Raw genomic sequence first — 19,460 nt, forward strand, 5'->3', positions numbered from 1 at the left:
ACTTGTTTATGTGACACATTTGAGATTTTCACAGTTTTGATGATTAAAATGTAGTTTAATAAAGACTTTTAGTGTCACAGCCATGATTTAACCTTTCTTTCTTTATTTTTTTATTAAACCGTATAGAATCTATTTGAAATATATTTTATTGAATCACATTGAATCGTAATTATGTAAATATGTATTGAGGTATGAATCGTATCGGCACCTTACCCAGCCCTATTTCATTGCTAAGCGCTTATGCCCTGCTAAACCAGAGGTGTGGGCGGGAAGGGCTGTTACTATCAACAGCCTCTCTTGCGACTGGCTCTTTGGTTGTTATCATAGTCGGCGTCAGAATCCCAAATGTGGGACTCGTCTCCAAATTCACCCCTGTAACAGCAAGCCTCGATGAGCTTCGTTTGACTGGAGCCGAAACGCTATGAGTAACTAGGGCTGGGGATCATTAAGAAGTTGCTGAAACGATACATACCTCAATACTTAGGCCATGACACGATACATGTTCAATAAAAAATAAAGGCTAAATCATGGCTGTGATAGTAAAAGTCTATGTTAAACCACTTCCTGTGCAATGTGAATACGAAACACACCCATTTTAATCCTCAAAACAGTGAAAATTTCAAATGTGTTGTAAAAACGAGTTTCCTTCCACTAAACAAGCAACAAAACTGTAGCGCTGTAACAAAATAATTTAGTTAAATATACCAAAAAATACTATATAAAATACAATACAGCAGCCCACGATATCGATACTGTATCATCACATTAAATAAGATATTTCGATATTTTTGCCCACCCCGTGGATGACGTCACATTCTCTTAGTCCAATTGTTAATACATTCTATGGGAGGAACCTAAAACAAATCTTAGCCTTGGTCACTTCTCTTTGTGGTCAGTTTGTAGATAAAAGGAGTTCTCACACTGACTTCTGTTATATAACTAAATATAAAAAGAGTCAGAACAATTCTAATAAAAACTAATAACATTATGATAAACCTGCAAGCCACCACACTAAGTAAAAGTACATGAACCGTAGCTAGAGAAGCACTGATCTAATGTTACAACTACTGCATTTATTTGTCTTATTTTGACAGATATTTGCAGTTTTTCCAGTTTGCAGAATCGTTTTAACATTAAAGTAAGTACAGTGGCTCTTTGTAACTCGTAAACTGCTGTGATATTAACTCCACTGTGGTTGGAACACAGGAAGTCCTTTTTGAGATCACACACAAACCCACACCAGCCCACAAACTCTTAGGCCATACTAATGACAGTAATAAAGCATTAGTCTCTCAATTCCTATAGGCCTGTACATAAAAGAAGCTGTACGTATAAATAAGTTGTGCTCTCAGTAGTTTAAAGGTGCACCGTGTAACATTTCTAGTAGAAAGTTCAACACCTGCTAGTCTCCATGGAAATGTTATTGCTTTGACTAGGATGTTCCACAGTAAAAATTAAACCTATCCTAAGGGCGATAAGCAATTTACAGCACTACATTACATTACAGTTCAGATCTGTGGAAAGGTGCCCCATTCACAAAAGGAATTATTTATGTATGAGCAATAGAAAACACCCACAATGAATAAATGCTAGATGGATGTGTTTAATATCATACTGTGGAACATTTCAGGCAAAGCAATAAACATCTCCATGGAGACAAGTAGGTAGTGGACAGTCCACCAAAAAAGTTACACCTTTAAAAAAATATAAATAATTAAAAAAATAATAATAATAAATTAATAAATTTAAAATATTTTAAAATAAAAATTAAACACTAAATAAATAAATAAATAATAATAATAAAAACAAATAAAAAAAATAATGACAAAAAAAAGGAAAAAAAAAAGTTTCACCTTTAAGTGGTTTGTTGACAGGTTGTGAATATGTCTTTTATGTGTACTGGTCTGTGCAGTTTGGAAATTGATACTTTGCAGCTGAGGGGGTCTGTATTCCTTTTTGCCCATAGTTGTAAAAAAAAAAAAAGTCTTGCCCCATTATAGATATATTATATTAACAGCTCTTACAGTCTAAATAAGACTTGTGTGCTGTTTGCATGTAATTGTAAAGGTTTTTATTGTCCAAGAACTGGGAAGTGCGCTATTTGCATGATAGGTTTTCTGTACCTTTACTGTGACAACAAAAACTCCATTCTGGTCTCTGAAAGTGGTGAAATATGCTCATAAACTCATCACAGTGAATAATTAGGATGTTAAAGGGACAGTCCAGAATTTTGGACATAGGACCTCATTTCCTAGTGAGCCAGAGTGTTGGAGAAGTGTGGAGACACTTTTTTAAAATATTCCATCCAGTCCTTGTATTTGCAGAGGTCGCTGGTGCTAGGCTAGTGCATGTCAATGGCCATAGTTATCCTGCCGCTAAAAACAGTCATACCCACTCCACAAAACACCCAAAGAAAATCTATTATTTCACCAGACTGTCGATATAAATGTCTGTGTTAATAGAATAACGTTTGAAATAAAACTAACCTTGCATCGCATGAATTGCTGCATGTTGAAGGACTATTTTCTCAGCAGCAGCGGAATTTTACTTTGCCGGTAAAGTAAGTGCTAGGTGATAACAGTTCACCGCTGCCAAGCTTTCTATCAGGAAGTACAACACTGATGCTGCTCAGACATAAATCCTTCAAATGCAAGGTTGTTTTTACTTAAAAAATTATTCTATCAACACAGACATTTACATTGACAGTCTGGTGAAATAACAGATTTGTTTTGGGTGTTTTGTGGAGTGGGTAAGACTGTTTTTAGAGGCAGGCTAACTATGGCCATTGACATGCACTAGCCTAGCACCAGCGACCTCTGCAAATACAAGGACTGGACGGAATATTTAAAAAAGTGTCTCCACACGTCTCCAACACTCTGGCTCACTAGGAAATGAGGTCCTATGTCCAAAATTCTGGACTGTCCATTTAAGAATGTGTTAGTAAATAATAACTTTGCTGCAAACCATTTAAAATCAACTAATTAAATTCAAGTTACTCATTACCCTGTTTAATCATAAACCTGTTTAATCCAAAAACAAGTTTCTTATTTGCTTACCAGTATTTTAAAGGTGCATGATGAAACTTTTCTGGTGGAGGGTCCATCAAATGCTTTTCTTCATGGAGATGTTATTGCTTTGATTGGAATGATTCACAGTATGGTATTAAACCTTTCTATCGTCATGGAAACCAAACAAGACCAAGGTAGAGCTGTTTAATGTCATACTGTGGAACATTCCAGGCAGAGCAGTGACATCTCCATAGAAACAAGCAGGTGACGAGCCCCTGGCCCATTTTAAACAAGCCCAAATATATTCAAGAGGAAGTTTAATATTATCTGCTATTCAAATATTTGTAGAGTCCTGACCTTGTTGATTCGATTGTAATTAATCTTGTGGCCCTACCCATGTTTTATATTGTGTTTTATTGTGTTCTTTATCCAGTGAAGAGGTGATTACTCAATTATTCAGCGCTTAATATTAGTTTTAGTACCATTTATGGCGACAGTTCCCTATTCTGCTCTGTACAAACTCTTGCTGAAAATGTTGAAATACTATATGTGATGTTATTAAAGCAGGCATGGTTTTAAAGAGAAGAGGAAGGGAGCAGGCACCTCTCGCTTTCCTCTCCCTCTCTAACCCTCGTGCCCTCTCTCGCTTTCTCTTTATCCATCTCTCAACTCTTTCTCTCCTCTCTCTCCCCTCCCTCCCTCCCTCTCTCTCTCATACACATGTGTTTCTGATCCACATCTGGGACAGGGGGGAACATCTGGATCTCATTCATTTTGACCTGAACTCATCACGGGCCCACTGCAGTTCACTCTGTGTCCAATTTAACCCGTTCACCGTGACACAAATGAGCTGTTTCAAAATAACGTTCAAAAGACAACGCAGAGAGGATGTATAGGCCCACTCTATACTATACTTCATTATACTGCACTATAGGGCTGCACTATATACTGCAAAAATATGGATATTGTGATATTGACTGGCGCCATGATCAATATTTCAGCATACTCAATGTATTGCAATGACACTAAGGTTCTTATTCTGATAAAATGCACTGTTTTTAAAAAGCATAATGCTAAAAAAGCTGATTTTGTTAATGACTTTTCTTATTAAGTCAAACATTAGCCTTCATTTAGTCCTGGTAGTTTCACTAGTAAATTAAAGCATGTCATTTTTTGGTCTTATTATAACATAAAATATATCATAAAGCTTTTCAAAAACAATGTAAAATGTTATAGATGCAATTAGGCAACACGTATTAATTTGAGGACACTTGGAATTTGTTTATATAATTGCAAAATATTCTTACTACCAGGTCTTTTCATACACTACATTAAAGTTTGGACTTAACACTATCAGAAACGGCTTGGGGTGTAACGATATCGAAGTCTCACGAAACAATATCGTCACATTATGAATCTCACGGTACGATATTTATTGTGATATCGTGGGAAAGCTCATGATTAGGGATGTAATGATATCCAAATCTCTCGGTTCGATATTTTCACGATATACATCTAACGGTACGATATTTATTGTGATATTTTGAGTCGCTAAAAAAACTGTGAATATGCTACTTTTTCCTCTTTAAATGTCTTGACAAGACTTAATCCAAAGAACTAAGACTTAAAAGTGCTTAGAAATGTTATTTCTGCTTGTAGTCTACACTGAAATGGAGCAAAGGATCATGGTCTATGTAGTTCCCTCTGTCTTTTTTTTTTAGCTATTACTGCACCATAACTCTTAATTTAAGCAAAGAGACTTGTAATTCGATATATTGTGACTGTTCATGATATTATTGTGAGAACTTTGACGATACAATATCACAATATTTTGGTTATGGCTAATTTGTAATGCGTCTCTCAAATCCAGAAGACCTCTTTTCTCCAAAATTCTCATAACCTCCAAAACAAAATATATAAATTATTTTACCTAAAATATAGAGTTGTGTGTTCTCAGTCCTCTTTTTTTAAAGTAAGCTGTCATGTGTGTAAAATTTTGTCAAACCGTGTGGCTCTGGTTAGCCAGGTAAACTCCACACAGCCCTGTTAAAGGTTAAGTGCCACTATACCAATAAATTATACAACCAAATGGTTCAATTGCAGGTTCAAACTTCCTGTTCTATGCCCTTGTTTCCTTCGTCGCAAAGTAAATATTTTTCTCCATAGTTTAAGTCTTGGAGCAAAGTGAGTTAATCTGAAACGACACATTTGAAGGATCATGTTTATGAACTGGGAGGTGTTGGCTGCACATAACGTAAAACGGATCACTCCCAAAACATGAAGTCACTGACATATGAAATCTAATATGGCCTTGATTAACTGTACTATGTGTGTTTCAAAAGACGTGACACAAACACGAATAATATGTTATGAATGCTCAAAATGAACTTCTAGAGGTCATAGCTTGGACTTATAAAACAAATCCAATGGGGCAATGCACCCTATAGAAGTATGAGACTATAATAATAATGATGCTGTATTGGATTTACATAGTACCTTTCAAAGCACTTAAAGGGGCTCATATTATACTATTATGCTATATCTGATCTATGTTATAATGTTGTTTCCTCATCGCAAACATACCTGGAGTTTTGTTTTGTTTCATTCAAACGCTGCATATTTACGATGAGTTTTTAGGGTTAGGGTTACAAGCCTGATTCATCAGCCGGTTTCACTTCGTGGAAACTGTCTGTCCTTACACCATTAGGATTCGTTCGCTCGACGGTAGACAGGTACTTTTAATTTAACCAATCACTGCTATTTGGTCGTAACGTATGTAATGTGCCAAATCCTGTAGGGCAGGGGTGTCAAACTCATTTTGGTCCGGGGGCCGTATTCATGGCATATATACCCCAAAAATAACAATAAGTTCAAATATTTGTGCAGAGAAACACAAATCTATTACAGAAATCTTTTTTAATTAATGAACTCTATCTTTTACAAAATATTATAATATTATGAACAACTTGAAACTTAAAGAAAAATGCAATTTCAACACAGTGTTTTAAAAATAACTTGTATGTAAATAGGAATACGTCAATTTTTCTTGTAAAATCCTGTACTTGGCGTCCACTTTTCTCATTTTGGACATTTTGCTGATGAAGGTGTCACAGTCAACAGTTAAAACGATCGTCCTTTAAGAGCATTTGGAAAGAGACAAGTCTTCATTTGTGCTGCTCTGGTGGGAGGGGCCACACACAGAGACGCTGGAGACGCTGCTATGCTAAGCACCGCAGAAAATTACCAATATTTTAATAGAAAATATAATTAAAATATTTTAGTAGAAAATCAGCCAAGGGCCAGATTAAAGGTCTTGGAGGGCCGGGACTGGTCCCTGGGCCTTATGTTTGACACCTGTGCTGTACGGAGAAGTGCAATAACATCTTTCCCCTTGATAAAAGTCACCAAACATTCTCTTTGTTCCGGTTTTAAATCCTCGATCTTGGGAATCGTTGTCAACAGAGAATGTATGGCTTCGTCTACATCCATCTCGACCACTTTGTTTACTGTTGTGCTGTACCACAAAAGGGACCCAGTCATGACTTCACAGCTCTTCTCTGATTGGCCGGTACGGAGTCTGTAACTTCCGGGGTTCTTGCAAACTGTCTAGTGTATTCCGATTCCTGACCGAGTTGCTGGAGAGAAATGAAATTGAGCGGAGGCACTAGGCAGCACCAGCCTGACTATAGGGTTGCACCTTCACTAGAATAATTTGGATGATTTCAGTCCTGGAATTGCCAATCTCTACTAAACAAAAGGTAAAAGGTAGCTGTTTCATGACGTCACAAGGTGGAACAGAGCATTTTGAGCTTTGGAGATGTAAACAGACTGATAATAAAGGGTTAGTTGAACATGTGTGGATGAAACAAAACACAACTCCAGGTCTGTTTTTGATGAGGTAACAAGATTATAACATGGCTTAAAGCTCACAAGAGACAGTTTTGCGCAATATATGATCTTTAAAACCTATTACCCTTTAAGAGATTATTCGTTGCATTATGGTGGTGGTAAGATTTTATAGCCACAGCTGTCTGAGGTAGACTGACTTTCTGGCCACAACCAACACAACACATACACATTTATTGCAGTGGGCTACTGAAAAACAATATGGATTTCTACAGAATCAATGAGCAAAGCACTAAACGGGCCAATGAGCTCCTTTGTTTCACATGCATCACTGAAATAAACCAGAAGACTGTTATCCCTCTGTAGAAAAAGTACAGAAATATCAGTCTGGATTTGTCTATGTCATGTATAATAGTCTTAAAATTTGAAGTGTGACATACTGCTGAATAAAATATAGATGATAAACGATAAAATTGAAACAAATTAACTGACAAAATAACCCTAATACATAAATTATTCACCAAAACAATTCTAAATGTACAATGTGGTTAAGAAAATGTTACCTGAAAAAGTAAATAGCTAAATGAACAACTTTAGTAGTCATAGAAGTTTTATATTCAACCCTCTTCAGATGATATTATAGTACAGAAAAAGAACAAAAACTCACCCACTATAAAACTGACCCCCAAAAATTATTGTTCCATCTTTCATATATTAAGCGATAAGTTAATATAAAGTAGTATATATTGTGATGTGAAGTACGTGTACTCAAATTAGCATGTAGTGTGCATATTTTTCTTGTTTGCTCATCCTTTTTACCATTTCAAATTTGCTGTTGTGGTAATGTTAATCTGTGTGATTAATGAGGACTCCTTATCTTCACTGGACTCAGAAGACCTCTACACACACAAAATACAAACTGAATTGCTTATTTCTAAGACTATACTGTAAATAGAAACAATAAAAGAGCTGGAGTTGCAAAATCCCACTTTCTCAACTCGGCAAAAAGTGGAAGGAAATCTATTTTTACAGTTCTTTGTCATTTCGGAAGAATGGGCACAAAATGTAGAAGTATTTATCAGCTGATTTAGGTGAGTCACTGGAACAATGTTTACGTCAATTAGGAATCAAGTCTGTGTAAGGTTTATAGTAATTCTCAGTACAAACACAAATTATATGTTATCCAGTAAGAAAAGTGTTGTAATGTGTGTTTCCGCGTGTGTTCTGTATCCATTATGTAAGCGGTGCCATTGTCATCCCATTCTCTGCTCTCTGTTAGCGAATTTTGAAGTGATAAATTGCTGAAGTAAAAATAGATGATGATGATATTGAAAACAATTTATGCCACTGATACTGAAACCAAAGAGCAGATTTAAACTACAAAAAATAAATCAAAAACTGCAGCACAGAAGTCTTTTTGTTGTTTAAATCTGCTCTTTGGTTTCAGTGTCAGTAGTATAAATTAGTTTCATTATTACTATCATCTATTTTTACTTCAACAATATATCACTTCAAAATGATTGTTAAAAATCATGAGCTGCAATATATTAATAGTAGGAATGGGACAAACAAACTCGCATCACAAGGTCTTGCGGGACAAAATTGTCACGAGATTGTGCACATATACAAAAAATTATCTCGTTTTCCTCCTGTTTTTACGTTTGGATTGACAGAATAGAGTATTGGCCAATTCCATTTTTTGATAATGTGTCATCCCAAAGAGCAGAGCAACAGTGACAGCAGAAATATTAAATAAAGTAAATCAAAAATGGTGAGACTAAAACTGGGAACTGAAATGCACAAAGTATTTATTATAGCCTAAATAATGTCAAAATCTCATCTTGTCTCGTTCTCGTAGATCCAATCTTCTATCTTGTGGAAATGGTACCTCATCCCACCCGTCTTACTCACTTTAGTACTTAGTTTACATCTGTAATGAGTCATAAAAGTTCACAATTGAACCTTTTATGGTTTAAATCTTATCATACAGCCAAAAAATAACCAAACATTTCCCAGTTGTTTCAGGAAAATGAAGAAAATGTACACATGATAAACACTGATCCCCAAAAATATTATTCCATCTGTCACGTATTGAACAATAAGTTGAGAGAGTAGCTATCATAACAGACCTACTATAAGCACTATGATGCATAAATCAGACTTCTGTGCTACGGTTTTTGTATCTGTGACCAATTAAAATAAACCAAATACCAATAAAACAAGTCCCAAATTTTGGACATAGGACCTCATTTCCTAGTGAGCCAGAGTGTTGGAGATCTGAAACCAATCTTGTATTTGAAGGATTTATGTCTGAGCAGCAGCAGCAGCGAGTTGTACTTCCTGAAAGAAAGCTTGGCAGCAGTGGACTGATATCACCTACCACCTATCTTACCAGCAAAGGAAAATTCCACTGCAGCTGAGAAAATAGTCGCTCTACATGCGACGATTCATGCGATGCAAGGTTAGTTTTATTTCAAACATTATTCTATCAACACAGACATTTACATCGACAGTCTGGCGTCATAATAGATTTGTTTCGGGTGTTTTGTGGAGTGGGTAAGACTGTTTTTCGTGGCAGGATAACTATGGCCATTGACATGCACTAGCCTAACACCAGCGACCTCTGCAAATACAAGGACTGGATGAAATATTTTTTAAAAGTGTCTCCACACGTCTCCAACACTCTGGCTCACTAAGAAATGCGGTCCTATGTCCAAAATTCTGGACTGTCCCTTTAAATTTGATTAAACATGATTAGGCGAACAGAGTTTTAAGCAGAAATGTAATACGATCATTTTAAGGTATCTGTTCTTCATATCATACTCTTCAGTGATGCAGTGGTTCCCAGACTGGGGGTTGTCTGCAGCCTAACTTTGCGTGATGTGAAAAGTTCCCCTGCTGTAAATTCCTTCAGGATAAATAAAGTATGTATGTATGTATGCATGCATGTATCTATCTAAAGTACATGTCTTGCTACATAAACGCACACTGAGTATGATTTCTGGTAGAGAGTCCACTGCTTGATTGTCTGCATGGGGATTTTGTTTTGCCTAAAGTTCCACAGTTAAAAAAAAAAAGTTAAACCTATACCTACATCTCCATAGAGACAGGTATATACAATGCCACCAGACTGAGTTACAGGTCTGATCCGAGGAGAGAATCCATGAAAGAATGCACGTTTTTCAAGCTGATTTTGAACAACACCTGTTATCAAATACATGCTAAATGGATGAATAGATATTATTACAATTAATGCCATACTGTGAAACATTACAGGCAAAGCAAAAAGACAAGCAACCACCCACTGAGTAGCTTTAAACTTGACTTTAAACTCCATTGCTGTCTATACTATGTCAGTGCCGCTTAAAGGTGCATTGTGTAACTTTTCTGGTGGAGGCTCCGTCAAATGCTTTTCTCCATGGAGATGTAATTGCTTTACTGGGAATGTTTCACAGTCTGGTATAAAACCTTTCTATTTTCATGGAGACCAAACCAGACCAAGTTACTAAGGATGTAACAATAACCAAAATATTGTGATATTGTGTCGTCAAAGTCTCACAAGAAGATCATGGGCTGTCACAATATATCGAATCACAAGTTCCTTTGCTTAAATGCATGGTTTTATAGTAGCAACAGCTTATGAACATCGGGAACTATATATCCCATGATTCATTTCAGTGCAGACAACATGAAGAGAGATGTTTTTTACTTGAATTCTTGGGATTATGATGGTAATAATTCACACCAAAATCTTGTCAAGGTACAGTATTTTAAAAACAAAAACGTGTCCTGTCTACATTTATATTAGCCTCTCCAAAATATCGCGAATAATATCTTACCGTGAGATGCATATCGTGATAATATTGTACCAAGAAATTTGGATATTGTTACATCCCTACAAGTTACAGGTTAGATCTGAGGAGAGGTGACTCCACTCACCGTCAGAATGCCTTTTTTCTAGGTATTTTTGAGTTATAAAACCACCTGTAATTGAATAAATGTAAAGTATAGGAGCAATCCAGGCAGAGCAATGACATCTCAAACAAGCAGGTGACGGACCCGCAGCCAAAAAGTTACATAGTGCATCTTTAACACCCACTCAAGGCTATTTGTCTTTCCAGTACTCATCAAGACTAGATCAAAACCAACCAAACCACACCTGAAAGACCTTAAATTAACCTAAACCTGGACTAAAAAACATCCCATGAAAATGATACAAACACCATAGTGACAAATGCCCTGCCGAATATGTTTACGAAGCCAAAGATTGCACGTGGATGCATCTATATTGCTTCATTCATGTGTTGTCTGGCGTTTTAGAAATTGTGGTCTCTGGTCAGCGTGGTGATCCCTGCCATTATTAGCCCTGGATTAGTTTGCGTAATTTGCATGTTTGCTCAGTCTGTGCAGTTTCAATACCAGCTGTCTACCACTTATCTTCTCAATGCTGGGTTTGTCATCTCTCCAGTGGCCATTATCTGCAGCCCTGACCGCTATACCACTGTACGCACTTATCTGAATCAGCCTTTTATGGCACGGACCTCTTAGTCTATGGAGGTCTATGCAGTGACGCGTTCACTGACCCGCTGAGAGAGGAGGAAAACAGACTGCCACATTATGAGTCATGCCACCAAACAATTAAGCCTGTATCTGTGGTTGCTTGCTCGCTGCTCTTCACTGCACAATACAGCCATGTGTGTGCCCATAGAGACACTCAGGGGCTCCTCTGGGAAAAGGGGGGAAAAGGGAGTCAGCGCATGTTTAGGGGCCTTGTTATCAGTGAGTGGGAGATACTCTAAGATAATATAAAATCTAATTGGGAGCTGACCCCGTGATAATCTGCCATTTTGGAAAGATTGCTATATTGTGATTCAGTGCTTTTCTGTTTAATGCAGCTCTAAGCTCAAATATACACTCTCAGACATCCACTATTCCTACTGGTCAGTCTTCATTGTGATCTCAGCGAGTGACAGGTGGAATTAACCAATCACAGTGAAGTATGAACACTCAAAAGACAAAAAAATAAAAAATCTGTTATGACGTGTACAGAAACCAAGATAAAATGCCCACAAGCTACAGAGGTGGCGGTTCAAACTAAGGGCTGTCTGATATGATCATAATAATGGAATCATAATCTCATCTGCCTTGTAAATGTACAATAATAGGCTAATATAAAGTAATTAACAAAAAAGAAAGGCAGAAAAATAATGTGTAAATACCCACAAGGGGTGTAACAGTACATGTATTCGTGCCGAACCATTTCCGTACAGGACATTCGGTTCGGTGCAGGGAATTTGCAAAATTTGTGTGTGGCTCAGCGTTTTAGTATTCACGAGGGAACTGGTCTGTGATTGGAGTAGCAGTGTTTCCTGCAGTGCTTTATAGTTAGGGCGGCCACCTTGACAACTTTTTTCCCCCGCCTTGACTACATCCCTTCGAACCACGTGAATCCTCACAAATCTACAGTAGTCACACCCCGGTCCTCATTTTCGCCTTTTGCAGGCACAGAATCTCTTCTTTATAATCTTTCTTTCTTCATAGTATTTCATACATTTGTTGCTTATTTGAAAATATTTTATTTAACTTATTAGTATTACCAAGCAGCACTTTGCATTTATTTTATTTTCCCAGTTGTATAAATTGGTGGTTTAATAAACACACAAATAAACAACATGCAAAGTGCACCGAGAATTAACCAAACTGTGACCTCAAAACCGAATTGTGATTTTTGTATCGTTACACCCCTAACACCCACACACCAATGCCTGACCAGACAGTCTTTATATTCTGTGGAAAAACCTTCATCCACACAGCACTTGTCTCTCAAATGTGGACGACACCTCCCCTCCAAAATTCTTGTGTGTAAAATATATAACTTATTTTATTTGACACACAAGAATTTTGGAGGAATTTAATTAAGGAATTTAAGTAATAGTTTGAGTGTTGATTCTGCAAAAATGTTTCTGTTTTTCAGTCCTTTATGTAGTTTTTTCTCCTTTTTTATGTGTAAACCACTGTGTTAGTTTTTGACTCTAACAGCGTGTGGATCTGGCTGGACAGGTAACACACACCTGAACCAACTGTCACTATTATTGACAATATAATGTTTTGGTTATATCAGAGGGGCTTTCCACATATGGGGATCAAAAATGTTGGCCACAGCAGCAAGTTGAATATCTGATATCGGTATGAGAAAAAAAAAAAAAATCCATATTAGACCATCCCATAATGCCCTATATCTACATTCTGTATTATGCATCATTTACTCTGTATATTGTCCTGCATTTTACTACTGCACGTGCTGAGGCTGGGCTTATTTTAACTATTTTATATTTCAGTCTCTCTATATTGCCCATATGTCTGTGGTGTTGTTAAACCTATAGCTTTACGTCAGCATCAACTTTTTATTGTGTCATATACTTAAGACAGGAGAGAAAGCTTATTTAAGTTTCAAACAGACAGTTAACTCACATCGGTTTTATTCCTGGTCTGAAGCATATAATTACGTGAGTCCTTGAAAGTTTAAGTTAAAGTTTAAGTGTTGAGATTCTAAAATTTCGGACATGATTTTGATAATAAGTAAAAAGCTTGATTGACTGAAAATTAATGAAAACTCTGTTAATGAATACCATTTCCGTTACTGGGCTGCTACAACCAAACACTTTTACATTTTACATAGTTTTATTGTTGCATAAAGTGAGAATAAAGTACACAGTTGTTGTACTAATGCCACTATAACTACTTCAAAGTAAAGGTGCACTATCTAACTTCTCTGCCACCTGCTTGTTTCCACAGAAATGTTATTTCTTTGCCTGAAATGTTCCACAGTATTACATTAAACTTGAACTGGAGCTGTTTTTGTTGCTAATAAAATAAATAAATGCTTTCTAACTGTGAGCAGGCTTGCCTCTGCACTGACCTGAAACGTGGCCTAGTGGAATCTCCTGCTTGTTTCTAGGGAGATTGGATAAGTTTAATGACATTCTTTGGTGAATTCTAGGTGAAGCATTAAAAGCAACAACATCTCCACGTAGCCAAGCTTGTGGCAAATCATCCACCAGAAAAGTTACACATTGCACCTTTAAAGGGCCCATATTATAGCCCGATTCACCTCGTAGCATTAGGTTTCGTTCACTCGGTGTTAGGCGGGTACTTTTTTTATTTAACCAATCGCTGCGATGTGGTCGTGACATATGTAATGCACTGGAACGCTCAATGGTATCCAAGTAATTGCTGGCACAACAGCAAACAAAGCAGAGAGTGAAAATCCTTGATCTTGGGAATCATTGCCAACACAGAATGTATGGCGTCATCTACATCCATCTCGACGCTTTGTTTACTGTTGTGCTGTACCACAAAAGGGACCCAGACAGGCGCTTGAGTTTGACGTCATGGCTTCACAGCTCTTCACTGAATGGCCAGTGCGCGGTCTATTCTGATTCCTGACCTAGTTGCTAGAGAGAGAAATAAAGTTGAGCGGAGACACTAGGTGGCACCAGCCTGGCTACCCATATGACACTATTTTCTGATGTACATTATGTTGTTTCTTCATCAAAAACATACCCAGAGTTGTGTGTGTGTTTTTGGTTTTTTTTCCCCATTCACACACACACATAACATACAAAGTAAGCATATTTATGGAATTCTTCTCTGAAACAGAAAAGACTCTGTTCCACCTTGTGATGTCATGTGGTAATACATTCATATAAGTTTTTCTTCTTCCCCCAATGTGCTTTTCTGTTGTTTACAATGTATATGTAATAGACATGATTTTTGTTTCTCTCTTGGCACAAACTCAAAATAAAAATGAATGAATCAATCAATCAGTCAATATAGGACACACTTCACTGTGTTTTGAAACTCCATACACCTTCACTAGAATCATTTGGACCAATTTCTACTGAACAAATGGTAAAGGTAGCTGTTAACATGAAAACTACAGCTTCACAAGGTGGGCCAGAGCATTTTCTGCTTTGCAGATGTAAACAGACTAATAAAGGATTACTCAAACATGCATAAACGAAACAAAACACAACTCTGGGTATGTTTTTGATGACAAAGAGGCAACAACATTCTAACATGGCTTAAAAGTAAGTAAGTAAGTAAAAGTAAGAGTCAATTTTGCGTAATATTTTTTTAATTAATTTATTTAATAGGGACAATGCATATTAATGAACATCTACAACATTGCAGTGTAAATATGCCAGATTATAGCAAGACTGCTAATTTCCATAGCAAGACTGCTAATTTCCATAATATAGGACCTTTAAATAGTAATACAAACTTTCCATCTTATGCCTACGCCAGCGCCGTATTGAAAGTGGACACAGAAACTTTACCATTTCCCATAAACTTCTCTCTGACTCAAAAGCACTGACGTCATGGCTCTGCTCTTCTCATTTTGAGTGAATCACCTCCAAAAATGTGTCTGCAAATGCGCCTGCAACACCAGATACACAAATACAGCTGTCCTGCCTCATGCACAAGTTAACTATTATCACAACTATTTAGAATCTAGTTCAAAACACTTTGTACACTTTTCTAATGGCTTCAGTCAAATACTGTCAAACACTTTGCCGCTTTGGTTTTGTTTGAGGATTTTTCCATCTGTAGTAAAATGTGGATTCATTTACACATTAGTTTCACAAGGTATTACATCAGATGCCCTTCCTGTTGCACAGTATTTACCAAGGTATGGGAGTGACGCAACACATGTTTTGGATCCAATATATATGGTTATTACTTAGACTTAAACTTTGACAAACTTTACTGATCCACAAGCAGTAGTAGTAGTAGTAGTGATAGTAGTAGTAGTGGTAACAGTAGTGATAGTAGTAGTAAAATCCAAAGGAGTGATGCAGTAGCTTAATAGCGCCAGCAGTAGAAGTTAGTTATAGCAGCATTAGTAGTAGTAGTGGTGGTAGTAGTAGTAGTAGTAGTAGTAGTAGTAATAATAGTAGTAGTGACAGTAATAGTATTAAAAGTAGTAGTAAAGGCCAAAGGAGTGATGCAGTAGCTTAACAGTGCCAGCAGTAGTTGTTAGTTCTAGCAGTAGTAGTAGTGATAGTAGTAGTAGTGGCAGTAATAGTAGTAGTAAAAACCAAAGGAGTGATGCAGTAGCTTAATTGTGCCAGCAGTAATAGTTAGTTATAGCAGTAGTAGTAGTATTAGTAGTAGTAATAGTAGTGATAGTAGTCGTACTAGTAGTAAAAGTAGTAGTAGCAGTAGCACTAGTAGTAGTAATAGTAAAAGCCAAAGGAGTGATGCAATAGCCTGATAGTGCCAGCAGTAGTAGTTTGTAATAGTAGTAGTAGTACTAGAAGTAGTAGTAGTAGTAGTAGTAGTAGTAGTAATAGTCATGCTGGTAGTGGTACAATTACACTACAATAAGCAAAAATAATCTTCACTTATTATGTCTTATGATGCCATTTGAATAGAATAAATATATTTCTAATAAAAGGGTGGGGTGCTGCATTTACTCTTAAAGACTTCTGGAACTTCCCTGAAAAGGTATCGAACCACATGGTCAAACAGCTTCCCTTTTTTCATGATCTGTCTTCCTCAAACTGACTTCCAAGTGTGTTTATTAATAATACTTAAAATCATATGTGAATTTTTAATACAAAATTCAGCCGACATATTGGTTGGAAATAGGGAATAGATATAGAAGCCGTTTGTCTGCGCAGTAGCTTTTTATCACTTATTACAAATTAAACCATATGAGTTGTAGTAAAATGCTTTTAAACTTGAATATTTACTGTCTGATCTCTGTTGTTTTGGTTTCTATGGCTAAAAATATCATTACATTGAAAAGACAATTTTAAATATGTACTGTTTTCAAGATAACTCCCACGCACTGTCTCACTCTTGGTTTTGGTTTTATTAGTACAACATTTTTATCTGACCTTCCTCAAGTAAAACATGTACAGTTTTAATTCCATCTATACTCGGCCTACTAAAATTGCATAAGAGCCTAATGGTTTTTAGCGCTAATACCACAAGAGGAATCAGTAATAAAAGCGTAGTATAGTAGTGGTAGTACGGTGGTAGTGATAATAGGAAGTAAACGTTTTCTTTTCTTTTTTTTTTCTAAATACACATCACACACATTATTTTTGCTTTAACGATATTTATACAACTTCAGATTTTATGTAGATGATGTACATCTCTGTAAGTAGCCCTTATAGTGTATTTTAAGGTGTTTCTGTTGTATAAAATGTGTCAGAATAGGCCTAGTACAAATTTACCATTAGTTATTGGCCACTTTTATTTATTTGAATTCACTTTCTTTATACTAGGCTACCATAAAATATACTTGTTTAAATATTTTAAAAACATATTGGTTAATTAAATACCTAATAAAAAGAGCATGTTATTAACTGTCCATTGAACATAATAAACTTCTACTGCTTAAAATTCACAACAAACCCAACTTCTAGCCGTGTTTTCCTCTTTCCTCCTCCTCTCCTCCCTCCCAGTGTGGCCCAATAAATCGCACTTCAGATGCTTGTTTACGGGCGATAAACCAACGCCGAAATGACTAGAGCAGCCAAATGAACTTAAAACAAGACTTATCTTTAGTTGAACGAGTCATTAACCTAACCAGGCACCTCGTAAAACGTTATATAACACGTTTTTTAAAGGGAGTTTGTTTTCGTACCACCGCCCAATGCGCCAGAGAGCAATAAAGATGCTGGAAGATTGACAGTCGGGCAGGTGCTTTGTGCCAAATAGTCTTAAGCATATTTGGGGATCTGAACAACTACAAAATGTAACTTTTAAAATAAATTAAATGTAAAAAAAAGATTGAAATCAGGTTATTATTCACTTTAAATCAACTTTTTAACGCGAAATTGTTATAAAATCTTACATACACGTTTTTATTCAGCGCAAAATGAATCTTAAATTGCGCGTAAAAGCTAAAAAAGTGCAAAAACGCATCGACAAAGCAACGTGAACGACACTACTCACATCTTCCATGATAAAGTCCGTTATATGGGGCTGAATTCACTCGACGTCGCCGCTCTCTCAAGCTCCTATCCCGGGTATAAACTCTTCGCTTCTCCGCTGCTGGCTGATGGGCGCTGGACACATCTCCGAAAAGTCCCAAAAATGACTGCGTAAAATAAGGAACTGTGCAGAGTTTTTCAGTTCATGACACGGACTGACGCGCCTCCTGTGTCTATTTCCCTCATTTACCCCAACAACTGTGAAGAAGTTCGAAGAAAAAAAGTTTGGTTTCCGGTTCGCATTTCAGTGTTGAATAGAAAGCGAGGAGGGGCAACTGCTGCACCCGGCGATGAGCGCGTCTCTCCGGGGGCAAAGCTGCAGCGAGATCCCCGAGGAAACGTGGATGGAGTAAAACGTGAACAAAGATGGAGCTGCAAAGAGAGAGTTTTTGTTTTTAAAGTGCAAAAAAAATCACTAATAGATTCAGTCACATGTCTCCAGCCTGCAGCCACTGAAGCATCCTCCGAGCGAGTCACGGCAGCGGATTTATACAGGGACCACCGATAGATGGCGCTATTTAGGCTATTTCAGTGGAGCCGTCAAAGTTTGTCGACAAATACTTTCTAAATTTTGGAATAGGGACAAAAGTGTAGTGAAAGAGGGAGTAGATATAGAAGACCTTTGTATGCACAGTTGCTTTTTATCACTTTATTACAAATTAAACCATATGAGTTGATGTTAAATGTTTTTAAATTTTAATTTTTACTGTCTGGTCTCTCTGTTTTGGTTTCTTTGACTATAAAAATCATTACTTTGAAAAGACAATAATAATAATATAAATATGTATACTATTTTCAAGAAGAGTACCGCACACTGTCTCACTCTTGGTTCACTTTTCGATCTGACCTTCCTGAAGTAAATGTATAGTGTATAGTTTTAATTCTATTTGTATAGTTTTAATTATATTTATACTGGGCCTACTAAAATTGTGTAATAGTCTTTTTAAGCTATTAAAAAAAGCTATTTAGGCAATTTCATTGGACCCGTCAACGTGTGTACTTTGGAAATTTTGGAATAGGGACAAAACTGAAGTGGTGAAAGAGAAATTAGGAATAGGAACAGAATTACACAAAATATGAAAAAATGAAAAAAGTGTTTTAGTTTTTTTTGCAATATCAAGTACCCAGATAAGTTTATTGGAGTTTATTAAAGGCAACTGCATCATATTTGTTTGTTTAATTATTTAGGAAGATAGACACAGTAGCCTATTTTTGGAGGAAAATGTTAACAACACAATTGGCAAGCAAACTGACTGGCCTTCCTACCTTGGAAATTAAAAATATTTGCTTTTCTCTTAGAGCAGATGCACAGAACAAAAACATACTTTGTTATTTTATGCCATACTGTGGAAGATCATAGCCAAAGGAACAGCATCTCCTCCATCCCAAATAAGCTATGTTTGTGGAACTATACAAGCCCTCTCACTGTAAGGATACATTATTAGGCCTACATGTTTTAAGTGCAATAAGAGCAGCCTATGTTTGTTTAAAAAGTTACTGTGGCTTTAATCGATTAATGATTGAAAATACATAATGGTTTACTTAATTTTGCCTCCATTCCAAAATTTTGAACATTCTGCTGACATTTCAAAGGGTC

At 36.6% G+C, this 19,460-nt stretch overlaps 1 protein-coding gene across 1 annotated transcript in view; it reads right to left on the reverse strand.

Annotated features, from left to right (window-relative positions):
• plekho2 (pleckstrin homology domain containing, family O member 2) overlaps positions 1–18,079 on the reverse strand; it is a 37,336-nt gene extending 19,257 nt beyond the window's left edge. Inside the window, exon 1 of the mRNA XM_020938867.2 lies at positions 17,826–18,079. Within this exon, the coding sequence (XP_020794526.1) occupies positions 17,826–17,834 (9 nt within the window). The 5' untranslated portion in view covers positions 17,835–18,079. The remainder of the gene's footprint in view (positions 1–17,825) is intronic.
• Positions 18,080–19,460: the final 1,381 nt, after the last annotated feature.

Source organism: Boleophthalmus pectinirostris, unplaced genomic scaffold (assembly GCF_026225935.1).
Source record: "Boleophthalmus pectinirostris isolate CB_2022bp ecotype Guang Dong unplaced genomic scaffold, ASM2622593v1 HiC_scaffold_19, whole genome shotgun sequence".
NCBI classification, from domain to species: domain Eukaryota; kingdom Metazoa; phylum Chordata; class Actinopteri; order Gobiiformes; family Gobiidae; genus Boleophthalmus; species Boleophthalmus pectinirostris.